The sequence below is a fragment of the Corvus brachyrhynchos genome, unplaced genomic scaffold (genome assembly GCF_000691975.1).
Source record: "Corvus brachyrhynchos isolate BGI_N302 unplaced genomic scaffold, ASM69197v1 scaffold3, whole genome shotgun sequence".
Lineage (NCBI taxonomy): Eukaryota > Metazoa > Chordata > Aves > Passeriformes > Corvidae > Corvus > Corvus brachyrhynchos.
The window spans coordinates 5,958,989-5,980,060 of NW_008237619.1; the positions used below are offsets into that span (position 1 = coordinate 5,958,989).

Here is a 21,072-nt window from a genome sequence, read left to right on the forward strand (position 1 = left end):
TCCTGCTCTTCCAAAACCTATTCAATCCAGACTGACCATGATCCTTCCTTGAGGAGTCTCTTACATGCATGCCAGTTAGTTTTGGCTTTTTGAAGTGTCAGAATATAACAGAGAAAGAAGGGAAGGAAGGGAAGGAAGGGAAGGAAGGAAGGACAAACAAGGGTCTCTTAAAGCAATGTTGCCATGTGCTGTTTCACAGAATGCTTGAGATTTGCAATCCTGTAAGCAATGTGCTGTAGGTATATGGTCACAAGTTAAGATTCCTGATCTATGGTATAATTTACATCCCTGATTTTCCTCTGAAGATACGGAATAACTTATTTGCCATCTTCTTTCATGATGGCAACAATTGTTTTAATAACTAATGTTCCTAATACCTATATGCTTATATTCTCTCTCTGAAAAATATGGTTGATAGCGCCATTCCTACAGACAATGGGCTGATGTTTCCAAAATAGTTTGTACAAGTAGTAAATTTCACTAGGCCTAGGAATATCTAAAGTAGTCACATTTTGGAAACTGAGAAGAAAGCTTTGACAATATGGGTAGATTTCAACTGCAGCTGTTACAGATATGTGAAGGTGAGCAGTCTAATTATAGCAGCTGGGGAACATGGATTTCATGTCAATTATTCATTCTTGGTTGAAAAACTAAATTTTTTATGTATTTAAATGTATTTGGCGTTTTTATGTTGCTATCATTGTAGCCATCCATTATTCAACAAAGAAAGGATGCTCTTGTCAATATAAGAATTGTTTACTAATAAAAAGGTTGATAATAATTATGATTAGAAGTTCTGCAGTAGAGGTTACACAATTGCTCACTACAGCTTCAGAGCTGTTTATTGATTGTAAAGCTTCTGATGAGAAATACAATAAAATGAACACCTTCTTCTAATAAATGTGTTCCATCCTGTTTGTTAGTCACAGGAACAAGAGGGCTACTTTAAAAGCAGATCATCTACAACACAATTCTTTCACCAGAAGACAAAATGGAAATGTAAAACTTGCTAACAATAAAGAAAAAATAAAGAAGGAAGATTTTTTTCTATCCTCATATAATGACAATGATTGAAACCTTCACTTAGTTTAAGACCATGTTCACATCAATGCAAAACTGTTATTAGGTAGCAGACAGTAATGGCTTTCGTAGAATAAGTAGCCTCCATCCATTTCCCCAAGGAAATGTCCATCTTACTAGTGGAGATTGGCCTTCCAGCTTTTTAAACTTTGGTATGTGTTTAAGGTGCACCCATCCATTGTTTTTAAAGCTTTTCAGAAGTATTTAGAATAGAACAAAAATACCTATCCTTAGGTAAATGATTGGCACGTTGTCATCAAATGCTGACTTTTCATGCAGATGTTCTTTCACGTGAAGTAGACCAGATGTCATAAAGTGCAAAATTAACATTACCTGATTCTGATTAGAGCAGAATATATTTAGCATGGAAGGTGATTGTCAGAGTTATTTTCTTTCTTGTAATTCAGATATAACTAAAAAAAATCCTCCTTTAATGTATTTAGCATTTTTATATTGCTAGCATTACAGTCTACCTTCTCTCATCACTTGATTGTATTATTAAGCTTTCAGAATTTGTTCCTAATTCTCATTTTTGGTATCAGCTGTTTTCTTGCTTTAATAACTGTGGGGTCCATTCATGTGTTCCTTTTTTTTTTTTTTTTTTTTGGTTTTAATTTTCATATTAATATAATGGAATATTCACTTTCAGGCAAGAAGTAATCTGGGTCAAAGAGAAGTGAACAGCAGAACAGTCCAAGTATTTAGCATAAAAATATAAGAAGCATGTGAGTGGCTGACCACTTGTGCTTTAGAAACAATCCCACTAAACAAAATTACTCTGAGTTAATCTACTTTAATCAGGCTATGCACCCAAGAGTGCTGCTGGTTTACAAATGTGCACCTGGTTCTGGAATAGTCTATGTTCTAAATATAGTATCCCTGAGAATATATTTCTATCCTGTGACCAAATTGTAATTGCATATGTTTCAGATGTTTTGCTGTAGTTAAATGTCAGCTTTTCTTAGCATTCTGGACTAATCCCCAGTGAGTGCTCCGAAGATCCTTAAGAGAAAAAAGAACTGGGGCTTCCTAAGATGTCAAATACTGTGTTTTTATTAAGCAAAACATCTCAAGCTGAGAGAAAGAGATCAAAATGCAATATTACCGCACTAGCCCGTGGGAACTGAAGCAATAGCATAACCATCAGGGACCAGGGCCAGAGCCATATCCAGTGTTAACTTGGGACAGGCGTGGTATTGGATTAGAACCCTCTATTTTTATTATTCAGTTCAATTACTATTATGGCAGTTATCCCAAGGCACTACTTTTATCTTTTTTTCTCTTTTTTCAGATTATATTCAGTGATAATAAGAAGTTGGTCCCTGTCACAATAATCAAACAAAGTAAGTTTTTGAATTTTTTTAAGTTTATTCTCATACTCTGCAAGAGTAATCTGAGATTAAAATGAGTGTCAGGGCAATGGGATGGCCTGCAGCTGGCCCTATAATACCATAAGCATAGAATGTCAGTTTCACCAAAATTGATATGCCAGGGGAAAAAGGTGTACGATTAAGAGATGATATAGAAGAAACACAGTTTGCAGTCTCTTAAACTGAATGTAAATACAGAAAAGATTAGGATGGTGTTCTCATCTGCAAATATTGAGGAAATATTTTTAGAATGCTGAGGTTTGTTTCTGGTGTGGTTTTATTTCTTATTTTGAGGTTTTTAAAATTAGCTTCTAATCTCCCTGTGTTGTCTCCACAGTCATTCAAAATCGGACGCAGTCAAAAGCACCAGATAGTTCTTCTCTCCCAGGAGCAATATTAGGTGACTAGAAGATATTTTTACTGTTTTTCTTTACCCGTGGTTGAAACTTCAAATTGTGCAAATGCTTTTAATTTTCTTGATCTTAATAGTTTTTCCTTGTATATCAAAGAGTATTTTGCAGCTGGTTCAGACAGTATTTTTTATATTTTATGGTGGCACAGGTGGTTCAAGAGTGTTGTAGCTTAAGCGAAACAGAATCATCTTATCGTCACTGGATTTAACAGAAGACACTGTCACTGTTTTAGGCAAGGAGTTCTTTCGCACTTCAAGTGAGGTTCTATGGCAAAGATCTTGTTGAGATGAGGGATTTTTCTTACTGGGCTTTTAAGGTAGCACAGTAGCATCCCATCTACAGTCACAAACCTGACATATTAAACTACAGAAATCTTGCAATTAGAATTTGTTGTTAGATCTCAGGGCATTACTGTTTCCCTCCAAGCCATTCAGTTTCATGCTTTATGTTCATTTGATCTATAAGAATACACAATATTGGCTTAGAACATAAAAATGGGAGAAAGTCTGTCAGATAGTGCTCAGTGTGGTGAACTACTGGCCTGCCTGAAATAGCCATGAAAGGCTCACTGCATCATGCACCTTGTGACCAATTTATTCCTGAATTTATTGCTTAGTCCTTTATATATGTAAATATTTTCTATGACTGCCTAACTTGGGCTTAAGTTTTCTTTGTGTGAGTCTCAGTGTATTGATACGAATCAAACACACACCATCTGGTGTTGAGCCTGCTTGGCCCACCAGACAGCATGTCCCAGTATCTGTGATGCTGCAGTGTTCCAGTATTGAATGGTTTTCAACTCTGATGAGTCATGAAATGGTGGTAATAGAAGGAGTGGTGTAAAGGGGAAAGAGCACCAAATGGGAGCAATAATTACGGGCTAGAGCAAACTCATTTCCCAGATACTCAGACTAAACTGACAGTAGTTCAGTAGTAGTTGCTTACATTTCTCAGAGAGCAGACTGTGTGTTTTCATCTCTTCTGGAATTAATGGCACACGTCTTTCTCTGTAGTGCACCTCATTGTTCCAGGTCTCAACGAAAGTCAGCAGAAACTTCCTCCTCTCCTGACAATAGATGACATACCTCAAGCATCCAGGAAAAAACTGGGTAAGCAGAAATGCTAGGCAAACGAAAAACACTGAAAACCATTTTGCACTGTGAAAATAATGATTCATAAGTCATTAAATCCTTGCTGTAAATTTTATTTTTGAAGTGTCTTTTAATGAACAGAACAAAACCAAAAATTCGTGTGTTTAACATAGCTTGTAGTGATTGTGCAGTGGAAGTTCGTTGGGTCCTAAAGGTACTCAGCTTTCCACATTTATCCATGTTGGCTTACTAAGTCAAACTAAAGTGGGACAGAAATAAATCTGTGGTAAAAGAGAGCAGATACATCTTTGTAATTACTCTCTAATGTCTGTTCTTTTAGCTAAGAATGAAACTGGAGTATGGCCTGCTGAATCCAAAACACCAGAAGTTCAAGAAATCTCCCCACAGTCCCTTCCAGGTAATGAAAATTCTGTTTTTAGAAACTCTGTGGAATATCTTTGCCAAATATATAAACTAAAATTAAACCCATCTTTGTGCTGCTTAATCTACAGTTAAAATAGTGGTTGGAAAACAGGAGGATAGTGGCCGAACTGGCAAGGAGTGGTAATGTGGATAAGAATCTCAATCTAATTTTGGAGGAAAGTTTCAGGTGATATAACTGTTAAGTTTATAAAACTAAGAATTAGAACCATATCTTTGTGGGGTGATGGGTGCCTTGAAATTGTGAAAAAAGGCAAAATGAGTTTTTTTGTGATGCACCTTTAGATTCTGACTTTAATGAAATATATGAAGAAGAAAATTAAGGATAAGAACATGATTGTTTGAAACGGATGCATGAGGTTTAGACGGAACAGTGAAAAGTTCTATTTTGGGGGTGCAGAGGATGACATCACAATGTTCCATTTCAGTTCAGGTCTGAACATATTAATCTTAACCACATTCTCCCTGTGGACTTACTGGTCCTATTAATGTAAATACATGGGAAAGGAATATAACATTTGATCCTAGGCTATGTGTCTGTGAAATATATATTAACTCGCATATTTGGAAGATTGAAGTTTTTTGTCATCTATTCAGGGCTGAAAAAATACCACTTATTTAAAAGGGTGTAGTAAGATGCTACTTTTGACTGTTCAAAAATGTAAAGTGAAATTTTAAATACTGCAAGATTTACTGCCTCCATTTGCTTAGGAAGCAAATTAGTGTAACACAGACAGACTACTTTATGAATTCGTATGACAAGTACAGTCCTATATTTTAACATTTTTAGTATGGGTGGGGAAAAGGATTGGAAAGAGCTGAATTGTTCAGAGTCAAATGATGAAGATTAACATTTCACCCACTTTATTGACCCACATTTCAGAATTGTTTAAGAAGGCATATGCCTATCTTCATTTTCTGTAGTCTGGCTCTAATCCTACAACTGAGTCTGAAGTCTTGATTCTGCTGTCACAAGAGACAATAGCTGGCTTCTGCCAACTTCTTTGCTGAAAAGAAGAAGGGATGCTTGAACTGTGGCAAGAATTTAAAATTAAAAAGGAATTTGAGGGAAAAATGACCAAAGGTTTGCTTTGGTTTGGTTTAGACATCTTATGTGATCTTGCTGGCATTACTCTATCCTATCTATCAAGTCTTTCCTGGCTGGATGAAGTGGAGTAGCACTTGATTTCTTTGACATCACAGAATTCATGCAGATACTGCCCCTAAATATGACCGTGTTTATTTTAGTCCTTAAATATATAAAAAACGCTATGCTTAACTTCATCACACCATCTTAGTCTTAAAAAAAAAAACAGAATAAAAAACCCTCCCAATGACTACATAGGGAATTAAAAATGTGTGGGGCAAAAAAATGCAGCAAAATCATGTAATCGTTGACAACAACCTTTCAGACTAACTGCTCCATCTTTTTTATTTTTTTTCCTGGGAAAATGTTTGAAGAATTTTATTTTCTACTCAATAGATAACTGTATTTACCAAATTCTACTTTAAACCATCCATTCCTTTCTGCAAAACCTTCAGATGGATAGCTCTTTTCTGTTCATCCTAAATATTAAGAGGAAAAAAAATGATGCTTCTTCACAAGAATTTATTATCAAAGGTTGCATTGAAAATGTGTGGATGCTTTTTAGAAAGCCATAAGCAGTCTTTTTAGGTTGTTTGATTGGTTTGTTTTCTCTTATAGTTCAAGGTCTCTTGTGGAATTAAATTTTGTGGCTATGTTGCTAGATTATTTTCCTTGTTTAAGTAACTGCTGTTTAAGAACTGGCAATCTACAAGTATATTTTCTAGAACTTTGCCATTTTTGTGAAAGTGAGAACTGAATAAATTTAAATGGTTGTTTATCCATCAGAATCCATGTCCTCAAATCCTAACCCTCAAGCTTGGATTCATCCAATCAAAATGTATCATTACTTGTGACAGAATGTATTGGTCAGTCAGGTAAAGAGTGTGAAATGTGGCACCTGAGGAGGAGAGCGCTGGTTCATTCCATTTCCTTTCCTTTGTGCTCTGTAATTATATTTATGTACCAGCATGTAGAATTTCTAACCATGTCTAGACATAGCACAGAATTGTATTTTTATGAAGTTGGGATAGTGTTTCATTATACTGGTAATACTTGGCAAGTACTGTCTTTCCTTGTAACAATTAAGTAACAATGTTTTACAACTAAACACATTGCTGTCACACCAATAGTTACTGAAATATTTAGAATAATTTTCATTTTCCATTTCAAGCATCCTTTGTGGTTTTGCTTCTGTTTCTTTAAAAAAAAAAAAAAAAAAAAGGTGGTGACCATTCCTTTCAGATATTTGTTGATCTCAGCACCAGTGCCTCATGTTAAAGTAAGAGTATGTCACTCTATTTACATTAAAAAATGTATCCATTATGGTTGCAGTCTTTCAGAGAAAAAAAAAGGAAGTCAGGAAACAGGGAAGTGAAAGTGAATCCTTTAGAAGGAAAATATTCTTTTAGTGTAATTCTGTCTTGCTATGGCATATGGAAAAATAACTTGAATACTTAAGGATTTTAGCCAGACTTTTATGAGTAACTTAAGTGAGAGATCTCAGCACCAACCTTTTGCAAGGGTTGCATTTAGGAGACAGTTTAATATATAGGCATAATTAATTGAGCTTAGCAATAGGATCTACTTCACTGTATTTCATTCAGACGTTGCTATTTGAAAAATCATACTGGATTCTTTGAGTAACACATAATAATTATTTGCTGGGGAAGGTTTAAGGACTAGTGCCAGACTGGCAACAGAACATTGATTTAAAAGAAGCTCTGTGCTGCAGCAGCTATTGTGTCATCAGCCATGCTAGAAGAGAAGAAAGGAGCTCCAAGTATTTCAGCAAGCAGTCTATCTGAAAGGCTCTGTGAGCTGGGCTGCCCTAGTATTCCACTGGCTCTTTACCAAAGGGTGTGGTTTGGGATGTGACACAGTTTAGTAACTTTTGTTCATGTATTTGTCCACCAGGCATCCCATCATTTTCTTAATTTCAATCCTTCCCTCCCTTGGCATGCATTTCCATGGAAAGACTTGTTAGTAAACTCTTTCATTCTTTGTTTTTGCCAGGCTTGTTACAGTATTTTCCACTCAGGATTAATTTAGTCTTGACACAACAACACAAATCTGTACTGCTTTCCTCAATCTTTGAATTGTTGTCTAATATACCTCAGACTACCGCTACAACTTTTTCTCCTCTAAATGGGTCTTTCTGTTAATTTCACAGGGAAATTAGAGCCCACCAACACTTAGAAATATGAGCACATTAGTCTGAGACATGAAAGCACTAGTTGCTTTAAAAAAAAAAAAAAGAAAAAAGAAAAAAGAAGCTAGTTATTTCTTTATGTAAGGGGTTATACTACAATTTAGTGAATTAGATTAGTGAAATACAGAATAGACTTGAAAAGAAAAGTGTGAAAAGTGCTGGCTCTGAATTCATTAGCTAGGGTTAATGTTCAGTTGAAATAACTCCTTTGTAGCCATGTCGCCCAAGTTCTCTTCCTTCTGTCCTCCTTCCGGCCCCTGAAGTGTTCCCCTTGTGCTCACATGGTATATCAGGAATGAGATTAATGTTTTCATCAGAATATCTTAATTCCAGTTGTAGATGAAAAGAAGGTCAAGGGAAATTAGAGGAACCATAGTTTAAGAAATGTTGTCTGAGTGCATTCTTGCTGTGTTCCACGTGGGGATAGTAAAGTAACTTGGCTGTGTTAATGCTCTACTTTGTAGCCTTGAACCACTACAATAGGCCTAATTTACCTGGTACCCTGGAATAGTCAGAGGCATTTCTCTTTTCTCTAATTTAGCTTTCAGAGTCTAAACTTTCTTCTTCCTGTATCTTTTTTTAACAAAAATGTCTGCCTCAGTTTCATGTCATCCCTACAATATTTCGTGCAAAACTGAGAGCTTGGTTTCTTTTGTTCCAGTTCTAGGCATGCTTTATCTTATTCAGCTTGCTCAGCTAATTTAGCTGACAAGGCACATTTCATTTGAGTATAAACCCTCTGACCTTTTAAAAAAAAATCCAAACATCATGAATTCTGTATTTGCATTTGGTGTGGAATTGTTTGGGGTTTTTTTTCATTATTGCACCTCACAAATAAGAAATATTAGCTTTTGAAGTGCTTCTGAGGTACAGGTTTGATAGTTGTTGCCTCAGTGTTTCTTATGACTGAATTTTCTCCCACAAGTTTCATAGGGAGAAATTGCTCAACCTTCTCTGGACAATGAAATCCTCCTTGCACTGACAGTAACAGCACTGTAACTGATTTACAAGCTGAATTGAACCCTAACAAGGCAGCATCTGTAGAGATTCAAGAACGTGTGGCACTGAAAGCACCATACTCCAAACTAGAAAATAGTGTAATTGTTGTAACTGTAATAGCATCTAAATCCCACTATTTAGAATGTGGGAAACAGCATCCTTTTTTCCACTAAATGAAAGAAGAAGCTTATAAACCTCCATGATCAGTTCTTGCTTGAAGCATGTTCAGTAGATTGTGGAAAAAGCTTGGAGAGCATGCAGGAAAAACCAAACTCTCTTCTATTGCGTCTCAAAAAGAAAGTGATCTTTTATTAAATTAATATTAAAACTTAGTGCTATATTGATGCCAACCACCAATATTAACGATCTCTTCCAAATAGCAACGTGTGCTAAATACTGTGCAGTTTGCTCTGTGGAGGGAATTAATGCTCTTGTGACATTCAAGGCTGAGACCTTACCATTCTGTGTTCCGTATGCATAAGCTTTGTCATTTTACAATCTTAGATGATCAATTCTGTATAAACACCTCTGGGGTCTCCAGCAAGAAGCAGAGGAAAGAAGTGACCTTGACTTACTTATCGCTGGCATTAATTGTTACGTGAAACAGATGGCAGAGGATAGTTATACGGTCGTATATTAAAATATGGCCAGCAATTAAGTTTAGATACATTTAATGGCTTTTTAATAAACTGCCCATGTATTACTCTGAAAATACAGAATTAGAAGAATGAATGGAAATCAAAATCTATTCTATAATTACTAGAAAAATGAAAGAGCTGAGGTATTACAGGTGAGTATTTTTTATGTTCCTGAAAATTTTTATATTAGAAGGATTAAAAACCATTCAGAGTAACAGGGAAAATACTTGTAAATGCACTTTGTGATGTAATGGATCTTGTGTAAAATGCATTTTACACAATTTTACATAATGAATTTAAGAGGTTGTAACAGAAGTACAGTGTGAGTTTCTGACCTTAACTTTGCTCTTCATGACTTGTATTTTCTTTTATAATATAAAACTGCAGCAAAATAAATCCAAAACATCATATAGATTTCACATCTGAAAACAAAAGTAAATACTAATCATGATGGGGTTGAGCTGCTGTAGAAATCATTCTAATCATGTGACATGATGAAATGGTGATAAGAAAATCAGCAGGCTTTGGGCAGTAGATAAAGAAAAGTTCAGAGGGATTTTAAATTACATTAAGCTTCTTTCTTCTAGCTCAGGCTGAGAAAACACATGGACCTGAAGAATTTAAATCAACACCTAAACCCAAACTGGTGCAAACTCAAACCATACTCGGTAACTAATTTTTCTCTTTTTACATTCTTTCTACATTAAGTGCTTTTCTATCTCCAGCAGAATTTTTCTACTTCTTGCTGCATCCTCTTTGTGTTGGCTCCAAAGGAAGTCCTGATTAAAATATTCTGGTTCCTTTTGTGGTTGCAGTGACTAATGCTGGAATGAATTGTAAAGAAGGATGCACCTAGCTCTGGATGAACTGTGGCTTTCACAGATTTGTCTGCATGATTCAATTCGATTTTTCAAATTAATGCTTTCTGTCTATGTGATGTGCATGGTTGACATAACATAAAATTTCTCTCTGTAAAACTGATCTCCGTGATAGAATTGAAATAATTACCTCCTTGATTCTCTTCTGATTACAGGTTCATTTAGGTAACCAACAGATATGAATAAGAACAATTTTATATTGCATGTGATGTGATATAATTTTATTTGCCTTGAAGGAAAGAGAAGTTCTACTGATTTTTTTCATCTTTTGTCTCAGCGTTGTATGGTTAGTTTTGTGATTTGGTGTAACACCTATTTAGTTCTGGTATTCAGAATTCTAAATTCTCTAATGTTGATTTTATTGCTTGTACTTTCTTCCCTGAGCCATGCAAAATTATGAAGACAAATCTAAACTTGAGTTTGTATTTAATTCTATTTTTTTTAAAACATTGCTTGGATTTTTCTAAAGCAGAGCCAGCCTGCATACAGGATATGTATGATAAAGGGAAGGACCAGAAATGTTTGCAGACTAAAATGCAGATCTTCCCATGAAGAGGACTACCAATGCTTCTCAAGAAATGTATTTTATACAATCCTATTTATGCACATTAATATCTCACTCTCACTTTTTTCTTTTTTCATTTGCATCTGACAGCAGATTTCCGGAATTTACTGAAGCTAAACCATCAGTCAATCTATTTCATTTTAACTTTTAATCAGGTTTTTTTAACCATACTCAACTTTCCTTGGTTCTGCTATGTTTCAAAGATTGAAATATGAAAATTAATCAAGATGGATCATTGATTAATTTTAAACTAGCTGCTCATAGTTACTGATAGATGTTCACTGTCAGATTCCCATGATTTAGAGATCTTTGTTTAACAGCTAGGGAAAAAAGAATGCATACCTTTTTACGTGACAATTTATGTGTGGGTTTTTTTCTAAGTTGGAGCTACTTTTTCTTTTTGATTAAATATCATTGTTTTCAGCAGTGAGTGGTCCATAAGCCAAATATAAATATATGTTGTGCCCTGTAGTATTCTTAATCAAGTAAAATTTTGGTTATTTTTTTATCATAGCTTCTAATGAAATACAGTTACTTCCTTCTGGATCCAGAATCCCTGATGCTCCAAAAAGTCCATTGACAGAACTTGGTAATTACTTTCTTTGTAAATATGAGTAAACTTTAGTGAAAAATTGTCTTCACAAAACTTGTCCCAATAAGAGAAATAATATAACTGAAACAGTAACACACAAACTCCTTATATTCTACCTTTTTTGTGGTGCTTTGTACACCCTTTCATTACACAACTGGGCCCTAAGCTAATGCTTTGATGCTTGTGTTGGTGATGAGTGGGGATGTGTCAGCAAGTTATGAGCAAGTGGAGTGGGAAGAATATGATGTTTGTGTGGATGGTTTCTTCCTCCTCCCTTCTTTCTTACTCTCTTCTGCTGGCAGACATCTCAGATGTAAATTCACCCCATAGGGTACCATTTGTGTATGTTAGGTATTATTTCTGTGTCCTTGTTGTTACTCTAAACTCAATTTTGTCCAGCTCCAAGTGTGCAGTTTTTGCAAATGACATTGTTGAGCTGTTTGTGGCAGGTGGTGTCCAGTGCCAAGCCTAGACCCCATCTCTTACCATCTCGTGCCTCCTCTCCTCTACGTCATACCCTGTGTCTCCCTTTCCCAAGACCTCTGATTTCGTAACAGGCCTGTATTTTCTCTGGGTTTGTGTTAGCCATAAATAGCTCATTCTACCAAAACTATTGCTTGTTGCTGCTTTCTGTATTAACAGCTATTACTCTAGTTACCTGGAGGGCCCTTGAATCAGGTTCATTTATATTTTGTTAAGCATTAGTCAGGAAGTTATCATAGAGTAGTGCTGGCTTATTTAGACAGCATACTTTTGCTTAATGTAGTCTGCCAAATTTTAAAATAACTTCCAGGAACACCTCTTAGTTAATGAAATGCATATTTGAAGAAGATTCTCAAGTACATTAAAATAATCTTCACAATTTCTTCTTAATTTGATAGATTTTTTTGACAGCTCTTCTCCAGATGTGTTTGAGGGGATGGGGAGAGACATTTGTTTTCACTGTAGTGAAAGACATTTGGTTAAATCCAGTTAGAGGCAGCATTGGAAAGAGAGAGACATGATGATTTAAGAACCTATTTGCTATAAATGTAGCTGAAAAACTGGAAATTATTAGGGATGTGAAATATTCTTTCTTTCTGAAAAAAAATCCTGTGTTAGTCTCAGTGGTAAAGGTGGAATAATAGCAACACTTGAGGAAAAAATAAGTATTTCATTCTAGTATTTATTCTGGTTTTGTTCTCATGTCTTGCATTCTCTCTGAATAGTTTCACTTGGCAAAAGTGGGATTTCATTATGTGAGGCTAGGTCAAGTCATTGGGTCAGCTGGAGCATCTGTGCTCCCCATGAAGTCACTGCTGAAGTCAAAGATATTCTGTGAGAGTCAGGGGGTGGTTATACAGAGGAGATTTCTCTGCACTGTGCCTCTGCATGCCTTGATCACCTGCTGTCATAAAATCAGCAAAGCAAGCAAAATTTAATTTATGAAGTTCAGCTGCGCCTGACTTGTATTCTGCCCTAGTTCCCCTGAAGAATGTTCTTCTTTATTTTTCTATCTTGATTGTGCTAGAGGGAGATCTCTCCTTTGTTTTGTAAACTTCGTGTGTGGTCAGTATATTTTGAATTCAAATGTTTCTGGAAAGATAGCTTTCTTAACATGCCTTCAATGTTCTGATGCCTTTGGGAGATCCCTTATAGTTCTTACTGGATGTAAATGGATCAATGGAGGCTTATGCCAAAAGCTGTGAATCGTATGTATTTTGTTGGGAGTATTTTCTTCTCTATAAATATAGAATAGAATGGTTCCATTTGCAAGGGAATGATTTGCATTGCAATGATCATCTGATCCAGCTGCTGAGTCCAACTATATCAGGATAGTCACCTGAGATCCAAATTGTTAATGTGAAAAGATGGATTGAAAGTAAATGGGAAAGCAGATCTAATGTATGAAAAAAAGGCTGTTCACTTTTTGGCATGTATTCATATTGCCTATACTAGAAATGAACACTACACCTAATTATTTGAATGAGGCTTTTAACAGAAAGTAAAATGGTTACTGACCAGTACACACTGTTGGGTAGGATCTGTAGCAGGACAGTAGTGCAAAACCTGCACATGGTGGAAGCTTGTTCATGATGGCTTTTAGGTAAGAATGCCCAATTCCATCTTGACTCCATTTTCATTAAAGTACACCTCAGGTTATCCATACTTCAAAGTGAACAAACCAGAAGGTCTTGGTAATAATCCTCATTACAGATAACAGATAGTAGGTGTTGTTTACTAACTTTCACAATTATTTCACTGATTTCATTGTACTACTCTTTTCTTACATTTTCCCATTGCAACTCCTTTAAAAACAGTTATACATAATGTAATAGTGACCAGTTTATGGACACCTGCAAGTGGTATGAGTATCAAATTAGTTGTGTTTCAGTTGTAGCTGCCTCGCTGTGAATAAAATCTCTTAAGTAATAATGATTCAGCTTGATTAGATAAGACATGCCCAAATATGAATGGAATGAAGAGGCATTCAAACCAAATAAAAACTTGCTAGTTACAGTTGAAATTAGATTTTGTATCACTTGCAAGGAGAGAGTCTGTCTTGGAATGATAAAATTTTATTTCATGTTTGCTCTTAGCTACTCAGAGGCCAGCCTTGAAATCCGTATCTTCTGCAGAAACGAGAGAGATGGAAATGGGTAATTAGCAGATTAGTTCAATGATTTTTTTTTCCATTATCTTAGCATCATGTAGATCTGTAAAGGTTACTCTTGGCTACCAACACTCACAGAGAGCTGCTTATTCACCATTCTTGTGTCTGCGTAACCACCTGAAAAATGTATTTACTCTCAGTTTAAAAACTGCCTAAACACAGTGTTGTCATGTCTCGTTGTTACCTTACTTCTTCCAGTTTAGCTGCAGCTCTTACCCAGAAAATTTAATAAGAGAGAATACCTTGCTGGTAAGAGATCTTTCAAGCATGTGGAACTTGCATTTCAAGGCCAGAAACGTCTGTTTGCAGCCATCACCTCCCCTTGTCACGGCTGTTGTCTCACATCTCCCTTTAGGCCATCTGCCATCTTGCTCAGCTTTGCATTAGCATCGTCTGGAGCTGCACAGCCTTCACTCAGCTATTTGATGCTAATCCATCAAGTCACAGCTCTCTCAGCATTTTAAAATTAGGTTCTTTTTTCAGCTTTTGAGGAAAAACAGACTGTTTCTTCAGGATCCAAACCATCTGGTACCATAGAAGTGCAACCAACCCAATCCGGTAACGGTTTCTCATGAGGTTAATCCTCCCAACAGTGGAGGAGACAGTGCCTCTCATTAAATAGTTTGTTCAATTTGAGATAAATAAAGAACAACTGTAGGTATGAAAGCCCCGCATCAAGTATCAGATCTCTTTGTGACATTTTATATGAAATACTAAACGAGTAGTTCAGGGCGTTTTTCCATGTTTGGCAACAGCATGTAATTCTTAGTTTTAAAATTAAATTGGACTTACTGTAAATACCAAATTTAAATAGGACTGTCCACACCTGAGTTTCATAAGTAGAATATCCTGATTTGCTGAAGGATTCTGAGTTGTAAGAGATGAATGGAAACTGAAGAATTTCCAACATATTTTGAAACCGTCGCTCTTCTTTTAACCTTTCTGTATAAACATAGACATAATTCTGCCCAGATTTCTAAAATGGCACCATAAAAACATACCACTGAAGATTCAGATGCTTTCTAGTTGGTCCTTACAAAATTTCTATTATGTGTTTCTCTTATTTTATAGATGTTATTTGCCTGGGGCAACTGACAGTTTTCCAAAAGAAGGGAAAAAAGAATAAGATGAGAGCCAGTTGGAAAGATTTCATTTCATTAGCATGCCAATAGTGTAATGCCTGATGCATATGATTTTGGAATAAATTAACATTGAGGGAAATCCATTACTGAGGGGGAGATTGATTACAGCAGTAGTCAGCTCTTCACATGTCTGACAAAAGACAGTTTTTATGTTTCATTTGGTCCAGTTCCTGTTTTGTCATCCTTTTTCCTTCTCCAGTTTCAGCACCAGGATATCCTCCTTCCTGATCCTAGAAAAAAATTCCATGAATAACAGTTTGCTACTTTTTATCCGTAATTTTTTTCCTATTTTGAATAGCCTTGTGTTTCCTCTTTTTAACTCTATATTTCACCTTCTTTTTGTGTGAGTCTGATAACAATTTGGTCATTAATTGCATTAGGTATTAATGCATGGTTTTGGGAATCATTTTGAAGTCACACTTAATCAGTTATTGTACATTTCAGACTGTACCTTTCTGTGGAACATAACATGTTAAATATTATGCAAAAGTTTTGTCAGCTTATGAAGGAATACGATGCTGTTGCAGAATGTTTCTTGTCACTTCAAAACCACACAGCATTATTTTTGCTTTTATTTTCCAGTTTCATATGACTCTTTTCCTGTTATTTCTACTGCCCAAACTTTTACATCTTCAGATATACCAGGCACTGGTAAATTCTAGTAATATTCTTTCGCAAGCATAACCTTTGATTGGTTGGTGCTGAAAAGTTTGTTGCTGCTTCCATGTTGATGCTGATGATTTCAGACAGCTGTTGCATACTTCTTGCCTTGGGTGTTGCCCTGCATCTTATTTTTTCAACTCCTGTATCAACATCCTCATTCCTGTGATCAGGCAGAGCACAAGTCTAAAGCAAGTCCACAACTAGCTTACAGAATAATGCAGTATTGATCAAAGAGGTGTGTCGGGAAAAGATTCAAATTTTGCAAGGCTTAAGGCTGCTCCAGTCAAGTAAAATATCATACTTTCTAGTGATAAGATTTTTTTTGTTTCCTTCTTCCTGCCAGTTTTTCAATGTTCATATACAGTTTGCTGTGATTTTTTCCTATGTATTGTCTTTAAATAAGAAAGTCAACACAGCTAAGGCCAGGCCTTTCCAACTAACTCTACTTTGAGTTACAGCTTTGGGAATAGATTGTTTTTCCTGTAGCCTTAGGTAGGAGAGGATGCTCAAGTTTTTTAAGCATTGGTTGAGCATGATGAAGTTGAGAGGTGAGGACAATGGTGAAGGGGTAGGAGGAGATGGAGGGGAAAGGAAAGCAGTTCATTGCCCACATCTTCTCTGACCAATGCAGCAGGACTGTGTTAAATTCTCTGCTGAATAACCTACTGGTTCTTGGCATCCCAGTATAGTTCAGGTTTACTGCATTATTCTACAAAGCATCCCACTCCCAGGCAATGATTTTAAATCAGATAAGTTCCTTCTTTTACATAGGATACCTGGGACTAAACCTGACTGAAAAAAAGTTGGCTGAAATTGAGATGCTGCATAGAGCTAAGTGACTTAATGAAGTGGTGCCAAAATACTTTAATCTCTTGAAAACACATTTTTCCCAAAATTTTATGAAGAATTTTTGACTTCATGGATAGATAAGGTTTAAGTTGTAGAGCTATTTCTTCAAGGTGCTATTTTTGCATAATGTGCATGTAAAACTCTTTGTGAATATTTGCACACACGGGAAAACTAGAATAACATCTTCAGCTAAGTAATTAGTGATGGTATTTGAAATAGATAAAGGAGGTTCATTTTTAAATAAATAAGTAAAAAAAAAAAATGCTTTGCAGAGCAGTAGAAAATAAAATTTCAAATTTCTCTCCACCAAATGTTCCTTCTTAATTTACTCACATGAAATTATTTCTCAGGAGTTTTGGTTTTGGGGTGTTTTTTTACTGCAGCTAGAGATACTACTGATTTGGAAGTATCCATGCCTATTATTACTACAGAGCTTCAGTTGTTAGAAATAGCATGGGGCAAAATTGATAAGTTAACTTTATTATAGTTTCAAAGATTTTGTGGGGTTTTTTTAACCTTGCTGCTATTTTTGGAAGTTTTGCATTGCTTTAGTTATCACCATCTCAGTAGTTCATACCACTTATTGCTGTTGCTAATTAGATGCTCGTCTGCACTCATCATTCATCTTTGTAGATGGAGGATCAGGGGCAAAGAGGAGAGTTCCCTTTAGTTGGTTGTGTTTGGTTTTCTCATTATTAAGCTTCCCAGCTGTGGACCTGCCTTTCTCAGTTTTGGGTTTTTTTTTCCTGTGCTGAGAGAACTTTATTGTGAGAGGGAATAAAAAACTTACACATATTTCTGTGTAATGTTTCCGTGAAAAGGCTGGCCCACTGACTACTCTCTGGATCCAAAGGTGTTCTCTTACTATCTGCCGTGCATTATGTGCTAAGATTATTAAGTAATAATAAGAATGCTCATTAGTATGAATAGTTAGGTCACCTGGTTTCCACATCGACTTCCACACCAGCCTAACAGTCCATGAGACAGAGTAATGCCCAGCTGACTTGCAATTTCCCCTGTGCTTCCATTTTAACGATGCAACATCTGTTTGCTAACTCCTGAGCTATCCAGGTAGCTCTGAGGCAGTTAAGCCTTTTAACACAAGATTATCTTTCCAGATTTAGGTGAAAGGAAGCCTCCTTCTTCAAGATTCACAACATCTGGCATGCCAGAAATGCCACCAATCTCAGCTGGTAATGATATCTGTCTTTTTAGTTCTCCTCACATCTAGGCAGTCTCTAAAAAGACACAGCAATGCTTTGCTAAATAGAGGGTTTATTCTGACTTGCTCTGTGTAAAGCTGGAGAGACAGAAAGTAGCTGCATCTACTGCAACATTTCAGAGATTTGGAATGAAATATTGCAATGACAAGATTAATTTTTTTTATGTTGGTAAACAATTAGCTTGTCCAGGTTTTCTTGTGGAGGATTGGATAGATGGATAGATGGATAGATAGATAGATAGATAGATAGATACGGAGGCCCATTGTCAGGAATGGTTAAGTAAGCGTTAACATGTCAAATTTGTTCCTTTTGCACATTGGAAAAGCACCTCCACAGGCAGAAAAAAGATTTATCTGCTGTTCTTAAGCAGATAAAAACACTTTGGTTAGTGAGTCATTGAATGTTGCTAGAAAAGGATTAAGTCGAAGGGACCTGAACAGAAGGGTTTCCACTTCCAAAGATCGGGAATATCAAAATATCCCAGAGGAATCACTCAGCACCATTTCCTTATTGCCATAACTTCATCCACGTGCATGTTTGTAAACTCTCACAAGTCTTGCCTGCCTTAAACCTGAAGCCAAGCACAAAGCAATGGGCAGAGATGCACAGTGCTAGTGAGAACACATAGACTAGATTTGACACTGGTTTGTGTATTAGGTTGTGCATTCTCCCTGTGCAAAATTAGGATAACAGGGTATGAGGAGATCACTTCAGTAAAGGTACTTGTTCTTAAGTGTACAAACAGATGTTGAGTTGTAGGAGTTTAAGTTGTAAGATGTGCTAGAGTTCTGTGGAAAATTTCCTTTTTTCACTTGTTTGCTAGCATTTCTCTACAGAGAGAGAAATCCTCTATGCTGTGCTTTATTACTGTCAGGGACAGTTATTTCTGAGCCACAGAATGAAGGATTTCATTGACTGTAGGATAAAGTGAGATCAGATCTTGAATTCTAAATGCATAGATGTGATTCTTAGTTGCCAATTGTCCCGAATTAGTGTGTTAGAGATTGCTCAAAAAATACCGCTGTGGTGGTATAGTGGTGAAATACCACTACTCTGATTTTCACTTACATGGAAAGGGTGGGGCAGGGGGGGTGAGGTGCACCACCACACCATATTACCTCTGCAAAAACTGTTAGCATCTGTCAAGGAACTGTAAGGAGTGGCTTGGTGAATTGGATATTTAGGCATTTTTCTGCTGATGTAGAACCATTTAGCTACTGAGGCTCAGGGAATATTGTATTAGTTGCAACCACAGCAAGACACTTGCCTGTGGGTTTGAGTCACAAGGTACTCAAGGAGTCACAAGGAAAGGGCACGTGTGGCCCTAAGTACAGCCATTTAGGGCACTGTGAGCTGGTGCTGCTTGTGCTGCTGTGGCAGGGCTGAGTGGAGATCTCAAGACCATTTCTGTGTCTGACCGTAGCAACCGAGAGACCAGTCCTGGAATCGACCTCGTCTGCCTCACGGGAAACCACAAGGATGGGTAAATAGCCAGCGATTCCCTCCTTCATGGCTTACTTTGGCAATGCTCTCCTCTGCAGTGATGAGCCTGTTCAGATGCGCTGGTGTCCCAAAAAGTGGGTCAGTGATGTGGCTGCACCCTTATGGCTTCTTGCTAAAAATTGTTCTACCTGTAAATTTTCTGCAGCCATTTCTGGGGAACCGTTTCTAGGTTTCCTCTTGTGGCTTGGCTGAGCCTGTCTGAGGACCTGAAGATGGTTTTTGTGTTTGATCTTAGCTACTCGAAGACCAAGGCCGAAGTCCACCACTCCTTCCTCCCTGGCAACTCAACAAACTGTGATGGGTAACTAGCAACAGCCTTCTTTTCCCACTGTCTCCCATCTCTTTCACTTCCCATCACACCTCCCACCCCAAACCACCTGGCATCCTTGTCATCTCCCATGGAGAGAACAAAGCACTCGCCACACTGGTTCTGCAATTCTGTTGTTTGATCCCACGCTTTTTCCATGGCTGATGAGCATTTTCTGCAGGAAGCATGTGACATCCTGCAGAGACACCACGTTGTTGCACCTGGCCTTCAGCTCCATTTCCCTGCTTCTTTGTGTGTGGGTAGCGGGCCTTGCTTTCCCTGATGCATTCAAATATGACAGCGTTCCTAAGAGACAAATCCCAGCTGGGCTGGCACAAGAACACAGCACAGCAGTTCAGCTGTCCTTCAGGCATTCCTTGGGCAACGCTGCAGCTCTTGGTTGCCTCACCACTGACTTTCAAGGTTGCTGGTTTTCTTCCACCCATGCCTTTCCATTGCCATCATCTGGAAGTGGGAATGCTCTGCTCTGTTGCTGCTTTTGAGGCTGTGTTAGGTTTTTCAAAATCAATACCTCATTTCAGCTTTTGGTTAATAACAGGATGTTTCTTCGCAGTGTGAGACACCGGCAGCCTCTGGCAGTAATGATATTTCTTACAGATTTGACAACTGTGCAAGGCAGCAGTCGTCCCAAGAGATACTGTTGTGCTTTTAGCCAACCTGTTACTTATCTGGCCTATATTGGGGTAAAACTTAAGTGTAGGTATAAATGTGGCCATACATGCAAACCATAGTTAATTCAGGCATTGGCTATGGCACTTGGCGACAGTGGTGGAGATGCTTGTGGCAACAGCTTCTTTCACACTGGCAGGTGTGCAAGACCAGTCCTGTGTCCCTGTAGTATTTTGTGGCCCATGGAGCAACAAAGTATTATGTGAGCAGGCTGGTGAGACTAATATCTGAAGCTGAGTGCAAGTTAAAAATGTAATGAACAGTATTAAGTGACTTGGCACTTTCGTCTGGAGCAGTCTTGCTTTCATATCAACTGAGATATTTCACTCACTTGGGAATCTTTTCCAGGGAATTTACATTCCCTACCTTGCATTACTTAAATTAATTTTCTGAGCTTTCTTGGTTTTAATGTGGAGAAATCAGATACTTGTAATTATAACAAATCATATAAATTTGGCTGGGCTGAGGATATTCTTTTCTGATTCCCTGCCTGGTGATGTTGTCTGAATCACTTTTTATGTTCTTTTATTTTTGCCAAATTTTTAAATTGGATTTTTTCCAGTATCTTCATCTCATAAATTTGCTTTCTCCTTGACTTCTCTTGGCCAGTGGTCTTGTACTTTTTCAATCTTGCATTCCTTCTAACCACATGGGAATTTTTTTCCATATTCCTTGTATC

The 21,072-nt window shown here is 37.1% G+C and overlaps 1 protein-coding gene across 1 annotated transcript in view; it reads left to right on the plus strand.

Moving 5' to 3' along the window:
- Positions 1–21,072, plus strand: part of ABI3BP (ABI family member 3 binding protein) — a 140,763-nt gene that overhangs the window by 47,192 nt on the left and 72,499 nt on the right. Inside the window, exons 7-18 of the mRNA XM_017731863.1 lie at positions 2,372–2,423; positions 2,788–2,850; positions 3,877–3,972; positions 4,295–4,372; positions 9,916–9,996; positions 11,286–11,360; positions 13,943–14,002; positions 14,500–14,574; positions 15,741–15,809; positions 17,789–17,863; positions 19,317–19,376; positions 19,632–19,697. Coding sequence (XP_017587352.1) covers positions 2,372–2,423; positions 2,788–2,850; positions 3,877–3,972; positions 4,295–4,372; positions 9,916–9,996; positions 11,286–11,360; positions 13,943–14,002; positions 14,500–14,574; positions 15,741–15,809; positions 17,789–17,863; positions 19,317–19,376; positions 19,632–19,697 — 850 coding nt within the window. The remainder of the gene's footprint in view (positions 1–2,371; positions 2,424–2,787; positions 2,851–3,876; positions 3,973–4,294; positions 4,373–9,915; positions 9,997–11,285; positions 11,361–13,942; positions 14,003–14,499; positions 14,575–15,740; positions 15,810–17,788; positions 17,864–19,316; positions 19,377–19,631; positions 19,698–21,072) is intronic.